The sequence below is a fragment of the Rousettus aegyptiacus genome, unplaced genomic scaffold (genome assembly GCF_014176215.1).
Source record: "Rousettus aegyptiacus isolate mRouAeg1 unplaced genomic scaffold, mRouAeg1.p scaffold_m13_p_10, whole genome shotgun sequence".
NCBI lineage: Eukaryota > Metazoa > Chordata > Mammalia > Chiroptera > Pteropodidae > Rousettus > Rousettus aegyptiacus.
This window is the reverse complement of record NW_023416285.1, coordinates 2,528,392-2,550,259: the sequence shown is the minus strand read 5'-3', so window position 1 is coordinate 2,550,259 and position 21,868 is coordinate 2,528,392. Positions and strand designations below refer to the sequence as shown.

At 66.4% G+C, this 21,868-nt stretch overlaps 1 protein-coding gene across 2 annotated transcripts in view; it reads left to right on the top strand.

The window, feature by feature from the left end:
* Window positions 1-525: 525 nt before the first annotated feature.
* The window catches only part of SORCS2 (sortilin related VPS10 domain containing receptor 2), a 219,332-nt gene continuing 197,989 nt past the window's right edge, over window positions 526-21,868 (top strand). For both annotated transcript variants that reach the window (XM_016127118.2, XM_036227467.1), the window contains exon 1: window positions 526-1,005. In XM_016127118.2, the coding sequence (XP_015982604.2) occupies window positions 541-1,005 (465 nt within the window). In that variant the 5' untranslated portion in view covers window positions 526-540. The remainder of the gene's footprint in view (window positions 1,006-21,868) is intronic.

Below are 21,868 nucleotides of genomic sequence, written 5' to 3'. Positions count from 1 at the left end.
AAGGGCCCCTCCGGAGCCCTCATGGCACTAGGTCCCGTCTCCCGGCATCTCTTCATAGGCCCTTGCAGAACGCCCCGCACTCACACTGCGTCCTGGGCCCGGCTCTCTGGAGAGGTTCTGCCCATGACCGAGCCCACGCCGTGCGGTCTGCCTTGTGGGACCGGCAGCTCCAGGACCCGGCGCCTCGGCTGCCGTTCCCCTGCGTCCCCGTGGGACGGGGCCGGCCCGGAGTAGGTGCTCAGGAAATGCAGCGGGAGGGCGGGAGGAGCAGGAAGGCAGGGAAGGGCTCTGGCCCTGAAGGTCGCGCTCGGCCGGCCCCGACCGGTCGGCTTCCCCGCCGCGGGCGCGGGCGGCCGGCAGGTGGCGATGCGCCCTCGGCGGCGCGGCGGCGGCTGAGCGGCGAGTCCCCTCCTCCCGCCTGCGCCCTCCCCTCGCCCGCTCCTTTCTCTGCGCTCTCGCTCGCGCTCCTCAGCTCCCTCCCGCGCTCGCGGCCGCCGTCTCCCCTCGCCCGCGCCGCCCCGCCGCCGCCCCTCGGCGACCATGGCGCACCGGGGGCACCCGCGCGCCCCGAAGGGCCCCGGCCCCGCCGCGCGAGCCCCGAGCTCCGGGGCGCCGCCGCCGCCGCGCTCCCGGCCGCTCCTGCTGCTGCTGCTGCTGCTGCCGCTGGCCGCCCGCGGGGCGGCGGGGCGCTCCCCTGAACCCGGGCGCCTGGGTCCCCGCGCCTGGGTGACCCGGTCGCCGCCGAGCCCGTCCGCGGGGCGCGTGCAGCCGGGGGGCGGCGAGGACCGGCAGGCGCGCGGCACGGGGTCCGGCGCCCCGGGTCCCGCTCCGGGTCCCCGCGAGCAGGGCGCCCCCGCCGCGAGCCAGGGGCGCCGGGCGCGGGCGGCGCCGGTGGCCGGAGCGGCTTCGCCGGCGCAGGTCTCGCTCATCAGCACGTCGTTCGTGCTCAAGGGGGACGCGACGCACAACCAGGCGATGGTGCACTGGACGGGCGAGAACAGCAGCGTAAGTGACCTCCGCGCGCCCCCGGGGCTCCGGCCCCGACCCCGGGGGGGCCCCCTACTTCCCGACCGCCCCGCGGCCGGCCTGGGCGTTCTCGGCCACTTGGGGACGCGAGTCACCTCGGCGGCGCCCCTACCGGCCTCTGGCCACCGGTTACCTGAGGAGAGGACACCCCGCCTCACCTCGGGGGACATTCCCACAGATTTCCGGGACCCTGAGCCACCCCGGGGGCGCCCCCACTGGCCTCCAGATCTCAGGTTATGCTGGTTGGGGGTGCTTCCAGGGGCGCCCCGGGCCCTTGGGGGTAACCCCCCAGCTTCGCGTTGCGCCTGGCTCGCTCTCAGATGCGCCCCCCGCCCCCGGGCCGCTCCGCGGGGCGTGCTGGGGTTCGGCTCTCGGACTCTCCGCACCCCGGTTCGCCCCGAACCCCCCTTGTGGCACCTCCTCGAGCGCCAGGACTTCCCCGGTCGGCCTGGCACCGCGTTCCGGGGCCACCCCTCTCCCCCACTCCCCTGCGGGTCCGGCTGCCCGAGGTACCTGGGCGCGCCGGGACCCGCGTACCCGCCGAGCTGGGCGCCAAACCGCGCTTCAGACCCGCAGCCGAAAACTCCCCGCTCCACCCCCGCATCCCCCGCCGCTTCGGCCTCCTTCCAGCTGGAAGTTCCGCGCGACGCCGCTTCCCCGCGCGCCCGCCCGTTAGGGTCCTCGGCGCCGCCTCCCCGGCCGTGGTTCCTGCCCTCAGAGATCTTGTCCCATCCTTTCTGGTGGTGCCTCCCGCTCGAGGCTTGGGGACCCCCTCCTGTTCTTCCCCTGGACGCTGCCTCCAGCTCACTGTTTTGTCCCACCCCACCTCCCCCTGCCAGAGATGACCAGGGGCCCCTGAGATGACCAGCGGCCCCTCTGGGTAGCGCTAGGGTCATCACAGTTCGAGGAGAGGGGTCGGTGCAGGATGAGAGGCGGCAGCTGAGTGTGCGCGCAGGGCTGGTTGCCTGGGGAGGAAGATGGGAATGTGCTCACCCCATCACTGCCCATGCAGGTCTTCCCCAGTGGCTGACCCCCAGCTCTTTTCCTTGACCACTGCTCCCCAAAGTTCTGAGGAGGCAGCTAGGGGCCAGGGCCCCTGCATGCTTTGGGAGCAGGGGGCTGGGTGTCCAGGCACTTCCCTCACCAGGAGAGGGGCGTCACCTGGGCTGGGCGGCATGCAGCCCCCCTCTGTCCACCCCTGGCCCCCTCTGACATGGAGGGAGAGGGTGCATGAGCAAGAATGTCGGGGCAGCACCAGATGGGCCCGCGCCCTGCCGCCCCCTTCCCAAGTGTCCGGCATCAGGCCATTTCCGAGTGCTCCAGTCAGACTAGAAGCTCTGGGGGTGGGGTGGGGTGTGGAGCTGACCCTGTGGGTCGCTGGCCAGTAGGGGGCCACAAGGGCCTGAGGGGGGCCCTTCACGGAGGGTAGCAGGTACGCCCCCTCCCTAGAAGAACCCTAGGGGGCCCTCCCCATCTGCATCTTGAGAGAGGGGTCGGACCCCAGACTGCGCTGCTCCCCAGTACTGGAGAACGAACTGTGTCCCCTGTGGCAAGCTGTGACTTAGGGACTGAAAGGGAACCCGGAAACCAGCAACTCGAAGGAATGAATGTGACAAGTCGATCTAAGCCAAGTCCCCCCCACCTGCGGGCAGCTTACTCCAGTCTCTGTCATTGTCCCTTCAGGGGCGGAAGGAAGGAAGGGAGAAACACAGGGGTGGAGAGCAGCCCCCCAGGAGGGACCCGTGCCCCGGCACTCGCTGATGCCTGGCCGCCCTTCCTCACGCCGAGCAGGCGGCGGCTTCCTTGGAGTCAGGAGGAGGAGGCTCAGACTGCTGGGGCTGGGGTACTGGAGGGGGTGGGCTGTCAGAGGAGCCCACCTGGCTTTGCTCCCCGGGGACAGTGGCTGCGTTGAGTGGGCGGTGGCCGGCGGAGTGCGGGGGACCGCGGGGTGTGAGTGGGGGAATGCTGGCTTCTCTTTTGTGGGGGGTCAGAAGGCCAGGCCTGGACAGGCATCGCTCCTCTGGCCACCGGAGGTGGGAGGGCAGGGACCATGCGTGGAAGGCAGGGGGGGCGTAGCCTGGCACTTAGCAGGCTCGAAGGGACGGAGGCGGAGGCTCCCGAGGCGGGCAGCGTGGAATGCCGGCCCGGGCGGTAAGCGCCTTCCCACGGCCGCGTCCCGCCGCACCCACCCGGCCTCCGGAATGGGAAGTCCGGGGGGACCGGGCTTGTCTCTGGAAAAGCCGGCCGTCTTTTGGCGTGGGGAGCAGGTGATACTGGAAGCGTTTCACCTCACCTGGGCCAAACCCAACAGGAGTGAAAGCTGTGACCAAGCGTTGAGTAAAACCATGTTCCTAACGGCTGTTTCTCAGCGCTCGGTGAGCGTGTGGCATTGTTTTCTCGGGGGCACACAATGTCTTAGAAATGCCCTGTGCCCGCTCTGTCCTTGGTTGGCCACCGCGAGGCCGGAGCTTCTCGCCAGGACTCCGCGCTGGGTGTCGCCTCCTCTTGAAAGCACCGTCTCTGAAAACTACAGCCGGAGAGAAACTGACTTGAGACCAGTTTGCTGAGCGGCATCTCTTAAAAGTTTCGTTTCCCCGGTTTGCCTAGGTAGTGAGACCCCCGACCGTGCCCTCCCCAGAGCCACCTGAGCGGAGGGAGTGTTCGCCTTCCCATGTCAGGTGTTAACAACAACAAAAAAAATCACGGGACGAGAGGCGTAGATGTTGTAAAATGCTTTTTCAGCGCATCCGCGAAAAGGAATTGTGGGACGCAGGCTGGTTCCGAGAAGGGCCCCTTTGGTGGCTGCGCTGGGGACGGCCACGGGTCTTCCTCCCGCTCCGCGGGACAGCCGCGGGGAAGGGGCTCGCTCCGACGCAGACGCTGCCTTGCTGTGTGGCGCGGAGCTGCAGAAGCAAAGTGTTACGTGCGAAGTTAATGTTTCGCTGAAACCAACCAGCCTCACGCCCCTGACGGACCCAGAACAGCCCAGCAGAGGCCCTCTCCTCCCGAGCTTCCCTCGGGGCCAGGGCTGTGGTCTGGAGCTGGATGACCGGGACAGAGCAACGGCCTCTGCCTCTGGGGTTGGGGTCTCATGTTTCCCCAGTGGGAGGGACTGTGTGGCGCCCTGTCCCAGTTTCACTGTTCCTGGGAAATCGTGTGCGTATCGAGCGTGGTTTAAGTACAGCTCACCTGCGCGCCTTCCCTCAGGCACCCGACCTCGACGCTTCATTCGACCGCCAGGTGAGCTTCCTGCAGCCCAGCCCGATCGTTCGGCTTCCTTGCGGCTCGTAGGAGATCAGAACCCTCCTCCCCCTGTCCTGCCGAGCCTGCAGGGTTGCGGGTGCTGTGGGGAGTTGTATGCAGAGAGGACCCTGAGCCGATTATCCACGTCTGCTCTGGGAACCCCATGTCTCCTACTGCAGAGTGCCAGTCGGAAGTGGGGAGCTTCTGAAGGTGCGAACTGGGTCCTGACACCTGCCGGATGTCGCCTCCTCAGGGCGGTTGTTGTATTTGCTTCTCAGGGCCACCATAACGAAGTTCCAGAGAAGAGGCTTTAACAACAGAAACACACTCGCTCCCAGCCCTGGAGGCTGGGCGTTCGGAATCTCGGAGTGGGCAGGGGGGTCCCCAAGGCCAATCTCCTGGCGATGTGATCTCCTCCCCCTGTGTCCTCGTGTGGCCTCTCTCTGCGTCTGTCTGATCTCTTCCTATAAGGACACCAGTCATGTGGGATCGGGGCCCACCCCAGTGACCCCATTTTATCTTAACCCCCTCTTTAAAGACCCCGTTTCTAAATAGCCACATTCAGAGGGCCTAGAGGTCAGGACTCAGACATGTGGTTACTCTGGAAGGCACGGTTCAGCAGGAAGGGCTCTCACTGACCTTTGCGTCCTCTGAGCATAACTCGGCGGAGCTCAGAGTGGTCCAGTGGAGAGAGGGGGTGGCCGTGGCAGTGCAGGCTGGTGCTTACTGACGCGTAAGCTTCAGAGCCTGCTGGCCTGGGGAGTTGATGATGCCTTTGCCCAGGACCCCATAGCCAGGGCAGGGCTGGGCTGCCAACCCAGGGCTGTGGAGGTGGGGCCTCTGGGTGGAGGTTTAGGGAGGAGATGGCAGAGCCCGGGCCTGGGCCCTGGTGGGTGGGGCAGAGGGAGAGGCCAGTGGGTCCGGGAGGCTCCCGGGTGAGGGTGGACAGGACGTGCCCACCCCGCTCTGCAGGCCTCTCTCTTTCCCAGAGCAGCGCTGGCTTCGTGGCTCACTGCCAGCCTCCGGCGCGCGGAGACCCGCGAAGGCCTTCGCACAAAGCACTCCAGGCTCTTGAATGAACGAGTCCAAATCTGGCAACAAAGCTGGTTTGTGGCCTTGCATCTGATGGCTGTGGTTTCATGATGACAGCTCCATTCTACTCTTGGAGCTGAGCTTGGTGGCTCCAGGGCACGGGGCCTTACATTTAATCTGCTGTGCTTTCCCTGTGATATTTTTTAATTCCAGCCGCCACACTGCGGGCCTCCCAGCCTTTTGGGGCGGGCGCTGGGGTGGACAGAGGTCTGGTTCACGGGGGCCACGCGGTCGCTGGTCAGCGCGTAGATGCTCGGGGCGTCTGCCCAGATGCTTCTCTGTGGGGGCAGCCTTCACCAAGGGTGACCGGTGTCCACCTAGAGAGAGACAGAAGCAGACAGAGGTCAGTGGACGTGGTGACCAGTACTGAGTGCCTGTCACGTTTGCCGTCAGAGCCTGCCGTGCAAGCCCGTTGGGGACGCCAGGCCTGGCGGCCGGGCCGAGGATGGTGAGAGCGAGGGGAGCCGTGTTGTGAGGAGGAGACAGTAAACAGAGCCGTGCTGGGCGGGCAAGGCTGGGAGCGTCTCCGCATGCAAACCGGACGTGTCATACTTAGGAAGACACCTGCCCTGTGTCCAGAGCGACCGGGTCTTCTGCCTTCTTCCTCTGCCAGGAGAGACCCCACGAGGTTCGAGAGCCCCGTGAGAAGAGGCCTCACGTTAGCCCTCGATCCAGCTGCTTTCTAGAGGGTCTGTTAGCTGCTGGGGGCTAGCACAATCGGCCACAGCTCCTGTCTTGTCCAGACGTTTGGTCTGGACAGCAATTCATCACAGAGGTCCCAGTGCCCCGCGAATCCGCTCCGGGGCAGTCGGGGAGGACTTTCTGGAGGAGGTGATGATCACGCAGCTCTGAAGGACGAGCATCACCTGAGCCGAGGAGGAGGTCGGGGTGGTGAGCACGAAGTCGGAGGCAGCGCCGTGGCGGAGGGAACATGGCCGGGGACGGGAAAGCCCGGCTCGCAGGCGCGGGGAAGGCCTGTTCATCACGGTCCGGGGCGCACGGCGCGGATCTGCTTTCGCTTTAATGAAGCGGCTGTTTAATTTGTCGCCGCGTGAGGGTTCCTGAGAGTGTGTTAAAGAGGTCGTAAATTAACGTCGTTCTCCCGCGCGCCCCTTCCGATCAGAGCGCAGCCCAGCGCTTGCACAGGCCGTGGAAAGAGCTGCTGTTATTTAAGATTTTTATTTTACTATAATTTGTCAGAGGCGGGCTAAGGCTCTCGAGGATGCATTAGAGAGCGCAGAGTTGGAACGATTAGGAAACCGGCTGGGATAATGCCCAGTACCCGGGCCTTTTCCGGTTTAGGAGGACATGGAGGGGGAACTTGTAACTTGCCTTCTGTGGGGTCCTCTTCGCTTCCTCCCCCAGCCTCCAAAGAGGGCGTTATTTTTGGATTCCTACAAGTGGCCCGTTTACGCTCCCCCTCCTGGGTCCCATGGTTTGCGTGGGTGCTTTCTGGAGTGTGGAGGGGTGCCAATGACCCCAGAAGCTGCGGTTGTCGGCCAGCTCCCCCCAGGGAGCAGGGGACCCTGGCTCCCCCTCCGCCAGCAAGGCCTCCAGCCCCGGCATTGGGGGCGAAGGCACACGTGCAGGTGTGTCCCCGCCTGCTCTCGCCGCGGGAGCCCCTCGAAAGCCTCGTCCTGGCCGTGAGCTGGGATTCCGGCATGAAGACGTGCCATGCGACCATGCACCTCGCACAGGGCCGGCATCCCCCTCAGCCCGACATTGCTGGCTGGCAGGAGGGGCCCTTCCGGGCCCTCCCAGCGGACGGCGGGGGCTGCGAGTGCCCCGCACCACCAGCTGCTCCTCCGCAGCAGGTTCCCAGGGGCGCCCAGCCCCGCCCCGCTCCCCGGGGCGGTGAACCGCAGACTCACACAGCTGTCCCCAGCCGCGTGACTGGCGATGGGCGGCCAGCCGGCCAGGGAGGCAGGCAGACCACCCCTGTGTAAGCCCCAGGATTCGGGGACAGTTCGCAGAACGCGGCTCATGCTCTTCAGCTTTATCCCAAGTAAGCTCCGTTCGTCGTTTTCAGAATCCAGTCTGGTGAGCTCTCACTGGAGAACTGAAAAAAAAAAAAAAAAAATGTAAAACTGATGTTCTTTGAGAAAAGTTCCTTCTTATTTTGCATTTCTGTAGCAGTCGGTTACTGTATTTGCACAGAAAATTACAATCATTTAATTAGTTTCTTCTCACACCAGCTTGAAGATCTTAAAATAACGGCACCCTCCTTAGCAATTTTCTTGCAAAAGCAGATAATTTCCTGCCATGTCGAGCCCGCCTTGACTCCGGCAAGGCCCCTCTCTCAAAAGGCGCCATTTCCCGATGCTCTGGGATAAATTAAGTTCAAATTAAGGTAAGAAAGGCGCCGGGCTGAGCGTGGCTGTTTCTGTTCGGGTCGGCTTTGATTCAGAAAGGGGTTTCGGTGAGGTTTTTCCACCGCAGTGCGCATCTCTGAAGCATCAGACGTGGGGGCCGCAGCTCGCAGGCCTCCGCGGGGCGACGGGGCTTGCGGTCCGGGCCGCGGGGGGCCTCGCTCGGAGGTCGCGCTGGCCTGGGTATCAGCTCCTCACTGTTTAGGGTGCGCCTGGCCCGCGCCGGCGACGTGAACAGCCTCGGCGTCCGCCCGCCCCTGCCGGGCCGAGCATGTCACCCGCGCCCCCGCGCGGGGCAGGCGCGATTGGTCCCGTCGCTGAACCGACGACGCACGGGGTTCACGTGTGTGTGGGGGGGCGCACCGACGCCACACGGCTCACCGGGGCCCGGGACGCGTGTGAATCCCTTCGCTCCTGAGCAGAGGGCGCTTTCCCTCAGTGCAGGACCTGTTTGCATTCTTTTCCCTTTGTGACATACGGGTAACAAGAAATCCGCCGCCCTACCCGGTTTTCCAACGCCGTTTTGTGTCACGAGGTACGTTCACATCGCCGAGCAGTCGTCACCACCGTCATCTCTAGAACTTTCGTCACCCCAAGCCGATACCCTGCCCCCGCCCCCTCCTCCTGCGTAGGACTCGGCCCGTGGGGGGCCTCGTGTAAGTGGGCTCATACGGCGCTTGTCCTCCTGCGAGTGGCTTCCCTCACCCAGTGCGCCGTCCCCAGGGTTCACCCACGTGTGGCCGCCGTCGGGACTGCCTTCCTCTTAGGGCTGAGTAACGTTCCCGTGTGGATAGACGTGCATGCATACGCGTACCGCGGCTCGTGTGTCCGTCCCCCCGGCCGGGACACGCGGGCCGCCCCGGGCCCTGGGCCCTCGCGCGGATGCTGCCGGGAACGCTGGGCGCACGTGTGTGCTCCGGTCCCCGCTTCCAGGGCTTCCGGGTGCTCCCCCCCGAAGCAGGGTTGCGGGGTCGTGTGGTCGTTCTGGGTCACCGTCTCGCGGGAGCCTGTGGCCGTAGCCCTGGCATCCGCCTTGAGTTTTGCCCGCTTGCTGATGAGTTGCAGCTCCCAGAGAAATTCACCACCCGTGTGTCTGGAGGAGAGATGCTCACACCTTCCAGGTACGCCCGTACCTGGACAGGACAGCGTGAGACTGTGCCGTGGGTCCTGTGTCTGCTTTCTTCCAGCATCAGCGGCCCCAAGGGGGGCTGTTGCTCAGAACCCAGTGACACCGGAAAGTGCTGGTCCACGGCCCGCCCGGGCGGAGGAGGACTTTGGCCAGGGCGGGCGTGGGGGCTGGTGGCCGCGGCCCTCCTCGGGTCAGCCGTTCGCGGTTCGAGTCCAGTGTGTTTTCCTCCTCCCTGCCTCTGGGCCCTTCTCTCCGCTGGCTGGCTCATTGACCACTTAAGTAATTCAGTTTTCACGCCGTAAAAATAAAGCACTCAATAAAAAATCCTGTTTTTCTCAGTTTATGCGCGTCGATACCACTGAACCCCATCTGAGTCTGTTTTCCGGTTGCTCTGAGCGTTGGGTGGGGCTCCTGCAATGGCCCTTCGTCGGTGACAGGGAGGTGGCCGTGTGGGCCTTGCAGGTGTCCGGCCCCATGGGCTGCTCGAGGACCCACACCCAGGGGCTTCTGGCTCTGAGGGCCACCTGAAATGGGTTCTTAGCTCTCTCGGCACCATAGACCCCCCCCCCACCTCCACCCCCAAGACTGGAGAAGCCCATGGAACTTTGTCGGAATGTGGTCTTTATATACTGAGCATGAAAAGAAATCTGTAGGATTGAATGGAAACCAATTCTGTGGCAATAAAGTTATCAAAATATCAAAACGAATTTCTTCACTGAAACAGCAACAGGAGCTAGCGGCAGGCAGAGGGGGCCGTGTGTGCAGTAGGACGTGGGGCACAGGACGGGACAGACAGACGCCGCGAGGGCGGTTCCCCCAGCCCCCCACTCCCCCAGCCCCTGCTCCCCCTGTCCCGTCTCCCCCGGCCCTCCCTGGGTCCCCGCAGGCCCCCACGGGTGTGGGGCGGGGGCATTTGTTGGTCTTCGCTGTCCCTCGGTGCCTGGTGCTCAGTGGACGCCCAGATGAGTAGACTCGGGGGGTGATCACTGGCCCCGAAGGGCTGTCAGAGCTCAGAGGCCCTTTTCTGCTGAGGATCGGAAGGACCCACGGGGCCGCCGGCGGTCACCTGGCCGGGGGTGACAGAGCTGGGCCGCCCGTCCAGCTGCCTGCTCTTTAAAGCCCTAACCAGCCCCCGTCACCAGCGCCCAGGGACCTCTCGGCAGTCCCTGTGGGCGCCGATTGGGATTCACCCCCTTTCTTTGAGGGGATCTTAGGTGGTTATGTTTTCTTCCTGTTTCTGGATAGTTTGCCGAAGTAGAGAAAGGCGGCGGAGTTTCGCGAGGCCTTCTGCTCCGTGAGTCTGCGTTCGAAGCCCCTCTTGTTGGTGGCTGGCTTCGTACCAGTTTCCCGACGTGAGTTATTGCTGGGAACGCTCACCTCTCACGGTCACGTCTGACTTTATTTCTGTCTCCCAGAGGCCGAGCAGGGCCTGGGCGGTCACAGGGAAATCTGAGACGGTCTTCTGGCTGGTCTAGCAGGGAGGGGGCTGCTTCCCCAAGATCCCACCTCCCCGGCTTCCCTGGGTGCCTTGGGGAGGAGAGCCTGCCTGGCTGGCCTCAGCGGTCACCAGTGCCCCCCAACTCCCCTCCGGCACAGGAGGAGCCGGGAGGACGAGGCCTGGACACCGAGGTGGCCTTGCCCCTCCCTGCTGGCCTGGCCGCCTCAGCCCTCTGAGATGCAAAGGGGAGGCTTGGCTGAGTTTGGTGCTGGCCACCTTGACCTCTGAGCTGGGAGAGGGGCAGGAGCTGGGGGCTGTCCTGTGGCATGTTGGGGAAGGAGGCAAATTGCCCTAAATTCTCCAGGCCACTCAAGATTCCTGCTTTCCGGAGGATTTCCAGCGTCCTCCCGGTGGACACTGTCCACGGAAGAATCCGGGAGTTATCGTCAGGGCAGGGCCTCGGCGGAGGGGCCTGGAGTCAGGGCTGGTCCCCTGCCCTCGGCCCCTCTTCCTTCTTGAGTCCCCATCCCCGTGTGCCAGTTCTGAGAACCAGGGTTGGGGGCGCAGGGGAGCAAAAGGTCGCAGGCCCGCAGAGGTGGGCTAGGACTCCAGGACGGGAGGGTAGGGGCTCTGGGGAAGGGCTCACGCGCATCTTGTGAATATTCAGAAGCCCTCACCTTGGGAGGAGGCTTTCCACCTTCCAGGTGAGCCCACCTTGCTCCCTTCATCCACGAGGCAGCCTCTCCCGTGGGTGGCCGCCCCACCTCAGCCATCAGAGACTGCCTGCAGCCTCCAGCCTCAGGCTTCTCCCAGGAGGTGCCTCAGCGCCCACTGTGGGCTGCAGGGAGCCCAGCCCATTGCCCATGCTGTGAGCTGGGCCCCCGTCGCTGAACGGGGCCGAGAGCCGAACCCGCCAGGTGCCTGTGGTGTGCAGAATGTGTGTGTATCACCTCCGTGACCCCGGCAGCCCCGCTCAGCCAGGACCCAGGGCTGGCCTTGACCTCGTGTTGGGTCTCTCTCGGGGTCCCCCGAGATTTTCGTGGGGACGCCTCTCCACTCTTCCCTGCTTGTCGGCGCCGGCTCTCCCGTCCCGCACATTAGCCTGTCGCTGTGCCTTGGTCTGGGGCTCTGCCAGGCCGACTGGGTGAGCCCCCTGGCTCACCTGCCCTGGCTCGGGACAGGCAGGGCGTGGAAGGTGGTCCATCCATCTCCCCGTCCTTCCCCCCACACAGGAAGCACCCTCTACCCCGTGCCCACAGCCCTCCGCCGGGGGTGGCCCTGTTCTGCTGCCTCCCGGGCAGCTGCCAACCTCGCTGAACTTTGTCTTTCTCATCCTTACGGGGGCGACGAGCGACCACGGCCCCCGTGGACGGAGGCTGGCGCAGTAAGGGCTCCGTGCTGGGCGGCCAGCTTCTGCTCAGTGCGCCCACACTGGGAGGACGGAGGCCGGGCCGGGCGGCCGGCGCCCCGCTCTGTAGGAGCCCCGAGCCTCCCCTGCCGGAAGGCAGTGCCAGGAGCCAGGGCGCCCAAGCGTGCCCGTCCCGCGGGACCTGCTGGCTGGCTCTGGATCGCTGCGTGTTGGAGGAGCGGAGGGCAGAGCTCCCTAATGGCGTGGCCGGGCCTCGCCCTGGCTGACATGCAGGCACTGAGCCGTGAGTTTGGGGTCATTGCCAGGCTGGTGTTCACCGCCCCCCCGAGCTCACCCCGCTGTCTCCGGAGGAGGGCGGAAAGCCGGGATGACCCCGCTCATCAGGCACCTGGCGGGTTCGGACCTGCGAGTTCTGTGCCGCTCGGGGGGCTTGGCCTGGACCCGCATGTGGGGGGGGGCGTCAGAGGGTGTTTGGGAGTGGCGAGGTCGGTTTCTCCTATAGCGCGCGGATGGGCGCGAGCCGGCTCTGGGCCGGACCCTCTGCCCGGTGGGAGGGTTGCCGTGGTCTGACGGGGCATGGTGCCCGCTGACGAGGGTCTCACTGCAGTGGCGGGGCGGGGGCGGGCCTGGGTGAGCCGGGGGTCAGACAGGGTGTGCTGGGCGTCTGGAGGGTGCCCTCAGCGGGGGGCGTGTGGGCTGCTCGGGGAAGGGCCCCAGGCTGGGTTGCCCTCGGGGCCACCTCCCTGTGTCCTCCGTTGGCTCCTGCCCTGGAAGGCGTGCCTGGGGTGGAGGCTTGCTCCCTGTCCTCTCCCAGCCAAGGCCTCCCCTATAAAACGGGGGCGCACAGTGCCTACCTCGTCTCACTGTCCTGGCCACGAGGTGAAACGTGTTGAATGCCAGTCCCCGAGCCTGGTGCCCAGCACATTCGGCTCCTCTCAGCGCAGGAAGGGGGCCCTCGGGTCCGCCCTCCGCCTGCCCCAGCGAGTCAGGGGCTCTTCGGGGAGGGGGAGAGGGTGGGGTCAGCCAGCGGCCACTGTCTGGGGGTGCACAGGGCTCTTCCGCCAGCTCCCTCTGCTCCTCGGGATGCCCAGACGTCTACAGCAGGCGGAGTCAGGGCCAGACGCCCCGGTGCGAGAAATTTCACGTCCGCGGTTTTTCCTTCAGTCCATAAATTCCGAGTCCCTCTCCTACTGCGGGAGCAAAGCTTCCCCTGAGCTGGGAGAAGCTGAGGGGAGCGTCCCAGAGCCGGTGGCGGGAACGAGGAGGAGGAGGGCGGGCATCCGGGCGGCAGCGTCCGCGGGGCGCGCAGTGGCACTCGGCGAGTCTGGGGACGGGGGCAGGACCCGGAGCGGAGGGCCCGTGGGCCCAGCCGGCCTGGTGGGCATTCCCCTGGCATTTGCTGTGGCGCCTTTTTAAAGATGTGGGCCATCCAGTGGGAATCCCACCGAGCACGGGGACATGCAGGCCGTTAAGGAGGGAGCGGAGGGGCGGGGGCAGTGGCCGAGGCTCTGCGGCTAATCCCTTCCCTTCTCGCTCCACCTGCAGGAAAATGGGAGCGTCGCCCTTGGGTGGCGATGCCAGGGGACGAGGCGCGGTACCTTCTGTCTGGCTTTGCATAATTCTCCTGAGAATGTTCCCAGTCGCCTGTGTGGATAAACCCCCTTCGGGGCCTGGGTCTCCGTGGATACCTTGCCCAGAGTTCCCGTGCCCTCAGTGGGGGAGAAGGGGGCAGCGTGCGGGGATCCAGGGCAGCTGTCTTTTGGGAGGCTTTGCCCCCTGGAAACTGGCCCCTGTCGCCCAGCCCTCCAGGTTTTTTCTCTTCCCAGCCTCTCCTGGGGTCCCCCACCTCCTTGGGTCTGCGCCTGGCTGATTCTGGCCGTTGGTTAGACGGTCCCTGTTTGTCCCAGGGTGACTTGAGGGTGGGGTGGGTGACCCCGCTCCCTGAAGGGCTGTGTGCGGAGCAGGCGTGCGAGGCAGGACTCTGGGTTACGAGTCACAGGAGCCCGACTCCAGCGAGCTTAAGCGAAAAGTGGAGTCACAGGCTCACAGAACCAGAAAGTCCAGGGTGCTGACCTCGGGCGCGGCTGGCTCCGGGCCCAGCCCCTCTGTCTTTCTGGGCTCCACTTCCCTGGGTGTTGGTGCTGTGGCTCTGTGAGAAACTGAGGCCAAAGCGAATCCAGATCGGAGACCTCCAGACCACGTGGCCCCGTGCCACGCTGAGCCCACCGTCTCGGCTGGAGGGCCGAATGCTTGGGGTGCCAGGCCGGGCCTCGGTGCCCAGCCCGGGACCCATGCAGAGACGAGGGGAGAGCCGGTTCTGGGCAGGACCCCACGGGGGGCAGCGTGGGGGGGGGAGGGGAGGGCGAGCCGCGGACTCGCATCTCTGTGGGCTTCGTCGTGGAGGGTCCTTCTCCCTCTTGGGGAGAACGCCCGCCCTGCCCTCCCCTCCCCTCCCCTCCCCTCCCCTCCCCCTGAGGCCCTGGGCTCCCGGGGGGGGGGGCGGGGGGTCGTTGTAGGCCTGCGGCAGGGCCAAACCAGTCCCCTCACTCCTTATGCTCAGGTGTCAGGTGAAGCCCCAGGCGGGGCGGCCGGGGACACTCGGCTCTGTGTGGGGCTGAGTCCACGTCCCTGTGGCTTACGAGCAAAGTGGGCCCCTGGCACGTCGCGCAGGGTGCGTGGTGCGTGGCACCCCTCTGCGGGGAGCCTCTGCTGTCTGCTGGTCAGCCTGCCCCGCCCCGTGGACTCACAGGGGGGAGGCTGGTGGGTGAGCTTTGCAGTGACATGCAGGGGGAGGGGGGCACCGCCCCAGCGGTTAGAGGGCGTTTCCTGGGACACCCGGGGTCTGTGCGCCCTGGACGTGGACCACGGGCTGAGCTGAGCAGGGCTAGGGTAGCCCCGTCCGCTGGCAGCGTGGACGGGAGGTGGTTGGAGCGGGCTCGTCCTCGCCGGGAGTCAGGGGATGTCACGGGGTGTGCCGGGGCGTCTTGGCCTGGCGGTCTCCTCGACAGACGGGAACACCGAGGCCTGGAGCCTGAGCGGTCTGGACAGAGGCCGGAGCTGCGGGCTGCGGAGAGGGGCCGGGCCTTTGCAGATGGAGACCCCGAGGGCCTGGGGGCGGCCGTGGGAGAGGGCGGCACCCCAGCAGCCCGAGCAGGCTCCCGGGGGTTTATCTCCCTTCTCCCCTGGGAGCCGCCACGTCCCGCAGCCTCGTGGCTCCCTCTGCCAGGAAGTCAGCTGCCGGGCTTTGATTGGGTTCCTTGGCCTCCAGCCTCCAGCCCGGGTGTCTGACAGGAACCGTGGGAGAAGGTGAATCACAGATGGGTCTCTTCTTGTCTTCCGAGCAGGAAGCCAGCCTCCGCTCACGGCGCCTTCTGCCCGAAGGACAGCTGTCGGGGGGGAGGGCTCTCCAGGCAGATCCATTCAGCAGACGCCATGGGGGTCCCTACTGTGTGCAGGACGGTCGCCGAGGAGGAGGCGGCCCGGGGTAAATTCGCAGGGTCTCCGAGTGTCCGGGGCGCTCAGAGGTCACCGTGCCCCCGCTGGGATCCCTCCAGCGATGGGAGGCTCAGCCTCCTCCTGAGACAGCACATTCCAGGGCGTCTGATCGCCGCCGAGGGTGGCTGAGGTCAGCGCTTAGTTGACGTCATGAGAAGATGCTGCGGCCAGCTGCGAGTCTCCGCTGCCCCCGAGCCTGGGCGAGTGGGGGTGGTGCCGAGTCCCGCTCGGCCTCTGTGTGACGGCACCAGGGGGCACGGGGGGGCGGGGGGAGGGGCCGGCTGGCTCTGTCTTTGTGCAAGGCGAGCCCCGCCGCCCTGTATGACCTCCCGGGCCTGGTCCTGGCCCAGCTGAGGGCGGGGTCTGCGCTCGGGCCACCTCCCCCCGAGGCACCAGTGGTGGCCGAGAACGGCCCAGGTGTCCGGAGTTCAGGGGTCCAAAGCCAGTGCGTGGGGCTGGGCTAAGTAAGGTCAGAACCTGCGCCCTGGCCTCTGCCGGCCTCTCGCGGCCCCTGGCCCCTGGCGTGCGTCGCCCCATCTCTGCTCCGCCGGCACAGCCCCCCTCTCTGACCGCCCAGCGTGGTGGTGTCACCCCAGACTGCTTCCATCGTCACGCGGCCTCCCGGGCCGAGTCTCCCCTGCCTTCCCCTCGTAAGGACCCCGGGTGGCGTCGGGCCCGCTGAGGATCCAGGATGCGCGCCCCATCCCGAGGGCCCGAAGTTCATCACACCTGCAGGCTCCCTCACGAGGCGCCACATGCCCAGGTTCTGAGGACGTGGGCATCGTTGGGGGGCTGCTGTCAGCCTCGCCACCACCCTCTTCCCGTCCCCGACCGCCCCCCGCCTTACACTGCTCCGCCCCCTCTGCCCGGCCTGGACCTTCTCGCCTGGCCTGCTGACCACCGGCCTCGCCGGCTCCTGCTCCCACCACAATGCCCCTCTGGAGGCTGTAACACGTGCCTCACGCATCTTCCCAGGACAAGCACGTGCATCCAGCTGGCCTGACACCTGGCCTCTCCTGGACTCCTGTCTGTAGACGGGCCCGGGGCCGGTGGGACAGGCAGCCGCTATCACGAGTCCTCCGAGCCCATGTGCTTTTACGAAGGTTTTAAATCCACGTGGAGGGAACATCCCGCCCACTTCAAAGGCTGTTAAATCCACAAATAGGTATCGAGCATCTCCATCTCTGAGGCGAGGGCAGCTCCCTGGGGTGGGCCCGAGGGGACGGGCCTCCGCCCCCAGGACGAGAACGCCCGAGGCTGCGGCCTCCGCGCTCAGGCTACTTGGCGTTTGTTTCGCCGTGTGTGGGTGTGTGTGTCACGGCAATGCACACGTGAGCGACAAGGAGGATGTCAGCTGACGAGCGGGAGGAGAAGCCGTGAGGAGGGCTCGTTGGCCTGTAGGGGCCGTGCGGACGTGAGAGATGAGCAGGGCTCTGGGGTCCGGGGTCCGGTGTGGACGCCTGTTGTCCTAGGCTGGCCAGGTTGAGCTGTCTGGGGTCAAGAGCCCCGGGGAGCGGTCACTAGGCCGAGCTGGGCTGTGGTGAGCAGGGCCCCGGGCCCGCCTCCCGCCGGGTAGCTGCGTGCTGCTGGGCAGGTCCCCACGCCCCTTGGGCCCGGCGTTCTCACGTGTCGTGGGCACATACCCAGGGCCAGTGGGCGGCGGGCGGCCCCTCCAGACACGGGAGCTCACCTGCGGGGGCCTGTGAGCCGTCGGACCAGGCTGAAGCAGACGGTCAGGTTAAGCCATCGGAGAGGCCCGAGCCGGAGGTTCTGCGCGGCCGATCGCGCCCGGCTTCGCCCCCCTCCAGTCGAGTGTCACTTCCTGTCCACTCGAGTGTCACCTCTCGCTCTCGCTTGGCAGACGGACCCTCTTAGCCTCCTTCTCCCCCGTCACTCAGAGAACGGCCTCGGTAGCCAGAAAGGAAATTAGTTTCAGGTGGAAGCCTATTTTTACCGTGGTGGAGGCCCAGCTGTTAATTACCTAGAAATCACATGAGGATTTCTAGCCTGAAAAAAATTTTTTTTTGTTTTTTGGGGGGTTCAACTTTTCAGAGATATTAATTATAGATATCGGCCTCAGCCCACCGCAGTAATTCCTCTCTCAAGAGATTAAAGACATTTAAAATGCTGCGCCTTGTTAAACATAATGCACATTCTTTTTCTCTGTTTCTGCTCAGTGAATGGGATGGAAATAGGAGATTGGGGAATTTAAAAATGGGTTGATACCTCTTCCGTGCGTAACTGAAGGTGATTCCGTGCTCCGCGCGTGTCTTCCGGTCTCTGAGGCCAGCGGGTCGTCGATGGCGAAGGCGAGGAAGGCAGCCCTATAACGCTGGGGTGCTGACGCCCGAGCGCGTCGCGAACCCAGGTGCACCCACCCACGTCCACGTGGCAGACACCACCCCGGGACGGCCTGTGCCCCCCGGATAAAGTGCAAACGCTCCGGCCTCCGCTCCCCCTCTGCCCAGTGCACTCTGCCGAACCACGCCCACCCGGCGGGGTACCACCCGGCGGGGGACCGCAGTGGTGGGTCCAGAATTTGGGGGGCGTTCAGGGGCCCCGCAGGGGTGACTCCATCCCAGGCCCGCTGTACCTCCACGCCACGCTCACGTCCCTGTGAAACAAGGGCGTGTTTTGCTCACAAGACTCAAGAAATCAGATTTGTGGAATGAGTTTCAGAGCCGGTTTCATCAAAGGTCATCGCAGTTTAGGAGCCCAGCCCCCGCTGGCCCCGCAGGCCGGTGGCTTAGAGCTGGAGCCGCCGAGGCTGCAGGGTCTGCAGCCCGGCTTCCCTCCGCCCTGGCTTGGTTGCGGCTGTCATGGGGCCAGGGCGCCGGGAGGGTGGCGGCTTCAGTGTGACCGCGTCCACAGAGTGTGCTGGGGCAGGCCCTGTGCACCGTGGCCATCTCCGCTCCGTAGGCCCAGGAGGCGGCCGTCGCTCACCACTTTGGCCGAGGCATGCGGAAGCCACGTGCCCAAGGTCACGGAGCCCGAGGAGCAGGGTCTGGATTTAAACCTGGGTCCCTCTGACTCCAGGCCCCCACGTGTCCCTGCAGCGGGAGGTCCAGGCTGGGCAAGGACAGCCGTGTCGAATGCCGCGTGCGCCCCACAGCTGTGGCTGGCGCCGTCCCGTTTGCTGGAGGGCGAAGTCCTGAGGTCTGTGACGGCCCAGCAGGGAAAGTCACTGCAGGGCTTATCGCTGACGGGCGGGGTGCCGGGCACGGTTCTGCAGGCACCGACAGCCTGCTGGACGCCATGCCGGAGAGAGCGCGACGCCGTGGCCCTTCCCCCGGGACCGCTGATCCAGACCGCCATCTGTTCCGGCTTTTCCAAGCCGTCTCCTGCCAGAGTCCCTGCTCAGGCTCAGACCCCCTGGCTCCGCAGTGGGAGGGGGTCTTGCTGGTCAAGAGTTCACGGCCAGGCCCTGCTCTGTTCGGGGGTGGGGGGCGGGCGGCATGCCTGCTCCATGTTCTCGCGGACCCCCAGGAAGCGCCCGAGTGTGGCCTTTTCCTTGCTCTGGGTCTCCTTATGGCCACGATCCCAGAGGTCCTGACCGAATGACACGCCCCTTGCTGGTTAGGTCACACCTCACGGGGCTGGTACGGGTGGTGCGTGGTGGGCGTGGTGCCCGGCTGCGGCGAACATGCCCTTGCATTTTGCGCACACGACCCACGTGGCCGTGCACACACGTGCACACGCACACGCACACGGACAGTGGCCAGCAGGGCTCTGTGTCGGCCGAGGTCTGAGCCAGCGTTGGCCCCTTCCCAGGTGAGCTCCAGATGCTGCCCAGAGCCCGGGCACCTGTGCCTGGAGCCGGCCGCCGGAGAGTGCGCCAAGCAGGGAGGGAGGGAGGGAGGGAGTCTCGGCACGCCGGCCTCGCACGTCGCTCCGCGGCCGCCCGGCCTGGCGGGTCCTTCTCTTCATCATGTCCACAGCCCCCAGGGTCCTGGTCCCGAGCTCTTAATTTGCTTCCCGCCAGGCCTCATGGTCGGTGACCTTTACGCTCCTGCTCCGCTGCGACATTTCAATCAAGCCCTTGGCGGTGCGTCTGGCGCTGAGCCAGGCGCTGCCGCTCCCATGGGCAGTGTGGGGCACTGCCCCCACCCCCCATCCTGCTGGGGCCCCGCCCCATCTGTGGGCGGGGAGCCGCGGTCCCCGTTCATGGGGTTCATGGGCACGGACACCGGACACCGCGGAGCACTGTCGGCACCAACGGGGGGCCAGGCACTGGTGTCGGGGTCAAGGCCAGGCAAGGCTCCGAGCATCCCTGCCTCCGGGGGGTGCTGGGTCCCATGGGGCACTGTGCGTGGGGGGCGGGGGGGGGTCAGCCGGAACGTGTGGTGACCATGACCGGAGCTCGCCACCGCTGTGCCTGGCACTGCCTGGCACTCTCTGTGGGGCAGGTCAGCCCACCTTCGCGACAGCCCCACTGGTCGGCACTCATGGTACCGTCCCCCACATACTAGGTGGGGAAACCGAGGAGCTGAGAGGCCAGGTCTGGGGAGCAGCAGGGCGGGCCTGCGGTCAGCCTGCAGGCTCAGCCACCGTCCCCTGGCGGAGGCGCACGGGCCAGAGACAGGCGTGGCCCCCCGGCAGTGAGGGAGGGTGTCCCCAGCGCCTGCAGGAGGGGGCACCCCAGGCAGGAGGAGCCACGTGGGGAAGGTCTGGGTGCACGCGGCACTGCGGGGGCGGGTCCCAGGACTTGATCTGCAGAAGCCACAAGGGGCAGGAGCCCTGTGCGCGCGTTAGGGGGTGACGATGACGGTGTCTCCTGGCCGCTGCTGAGCACCTGCTCACGTGCGACCTCCACAGAGGCCCCACGGGGTTGCGGGTGTCCGCGGGGCGCACACTCCTGGCAGAGTGCACGGGGTGGGGGGGGAGGACTTGGGAACGAGGCGCTCCTCACCGCGTGGCCGACGCCTCTCAGATGGGGTGTCTTGGAGTCCCTGGACAGCGTCGGGGACCCGCTGTGGTCAGCCGAGCTGCTTGCCAGGTGAGTCGGGACTACCTGCAGCCGTCTTTTCTGTCCCTGGCTCTGCCTCCAAGGCCTCAGGTGAGTCTTTGCCTCCGAGTGACTCAGTTCTCCCTCTAAAATGGGTGTCATCTTGGTGCGTCCATCGGAGGCTGGCTATGGGGGCCAGAGAGTGACGTGTGAGCCATTGTCCCGTTTCCTCCTCGGGCCTCGGTTTCCTCACCTGTGAGGTGAGGTGGCTGGACTTCGGGGCAGGATGGGGAGAAGAGGGGGTGCCTCCGGGGTGGGTCTGTGCGCCCTGAGGCCCTGGGCACAGGGAAGGGACAGCTGGGGACAAGGGATTGGTCACTCGCTCGAGCCCCCAGGTGCCGGGTGGATGGAGGGAAGGATGGTTTACAGCGAGAAAGGTGGCCGAGGGTCGGGCAGTCGCCGAGGTGGCAGGTTTGTCCATCGCCCTGACGTGGATCGATTCCTCTGATGGCGTGGCCTGATCGTGAGTTGCCGGGAGCCGAGGGCGGTGCGGGGATGCAGCCCGGCGTCCTCACCCCCGCCCCGAGCTGGCCGTGTCCGGGCTGTGGCACAGGACGGGGCGGGGTGCGGTGTCCAGGCAGCGTGCAGCGTCCTGGCCCTTTCTAGGAGGAAAGCCTGGCCCCGGCTGCGTCCCGTGCCGTCGAGGAGTGTTGGCTGCGGGACTTCCAGGAGGACTCTCGCCTGGTGGCCCCGCGTGGTGGCCGCTCCAGGGTGTGCCGGGCCACGGTGTGGAAGTGCCGGCTGGCCCCCCCCGCCCCAGAGTGTGCAGAAGACCCCAGCCTCGCCCTCCAGCTCCGGGCTGTGGGGTCCAGGCAGCCACCCTGGGCCACTGTCCTCGACGGTCTGTCCCCTCGGCGTCTCCCGGGCCGCTCGAGGCCAGGGTCGTGCGTCTGGTTCTCTCAGTTCCCGGTGCACAGTAGCCCGTTCATGCCCATGGAACTCCGCCGTCCCCAGGGCCCCTCGCCTGGGCATGCTGTCTGCTCCAGCCACCTCAGAAAGGGCCACCCCAGCCCTGGCCCTCGAGGCGGCCTTTCCAGGGCCACCACAGGTCAGGGGACGCGCTCAGGGGCAGTGCCGCTCTGGGCGGGGGCTGGGGACGGCCTCGCAGAGGAGGCGGGTGGCGAGGGCGGGGGTTGAGCCCGGGCTGGGCAGGGCAGGGCAGGGGGGCCGGGCGCCGAGAGCCAGGTCCACGGGCGGGCGAGCCCTGTGTGCGTGGAGGCCCCGCGGCCTCCTGCCTCCCCGAGCCTCAGCGCCCCGCCTGGCATGCGAAGGGTGCGGGTCGGCGGCAGGGGAGGCAGGCGGGGCCTGCCCGTCATGGGGAGCACACGCCCTGGCGCTGGCTTATGCAGGGGGGCCTCAGCGTCCGCGTGCCCGGAGTCGCCGTGCCTGCTGCTGCCCGGGCCTCTGCGTGGCGGGCGGCGAGGAGCTGGGCTCGTCCTCTCTGCCGGCCTCTTCCTTCCAGGCAGCCTCGTACGTAATCGTCCAAGCCGACCTCCGAAGCAAGGCTCGTTTTCCAGAACAAACAACGAGGCTCCGCGAGGCGTGGTCACTTGCCCAAGGTCACACAGAGGGTCGCTGGGCCCTTAGCCTGGATGCCGGAGCCTCGGCTCCGCACCCCTGGTGTCTCAGCTGTGAACGCAGGGCCGGCGGGTGGGTCCCCCTCGCCCGGGCTCTGGGGGGGCAGTGCCGGGCACCAGGCCCC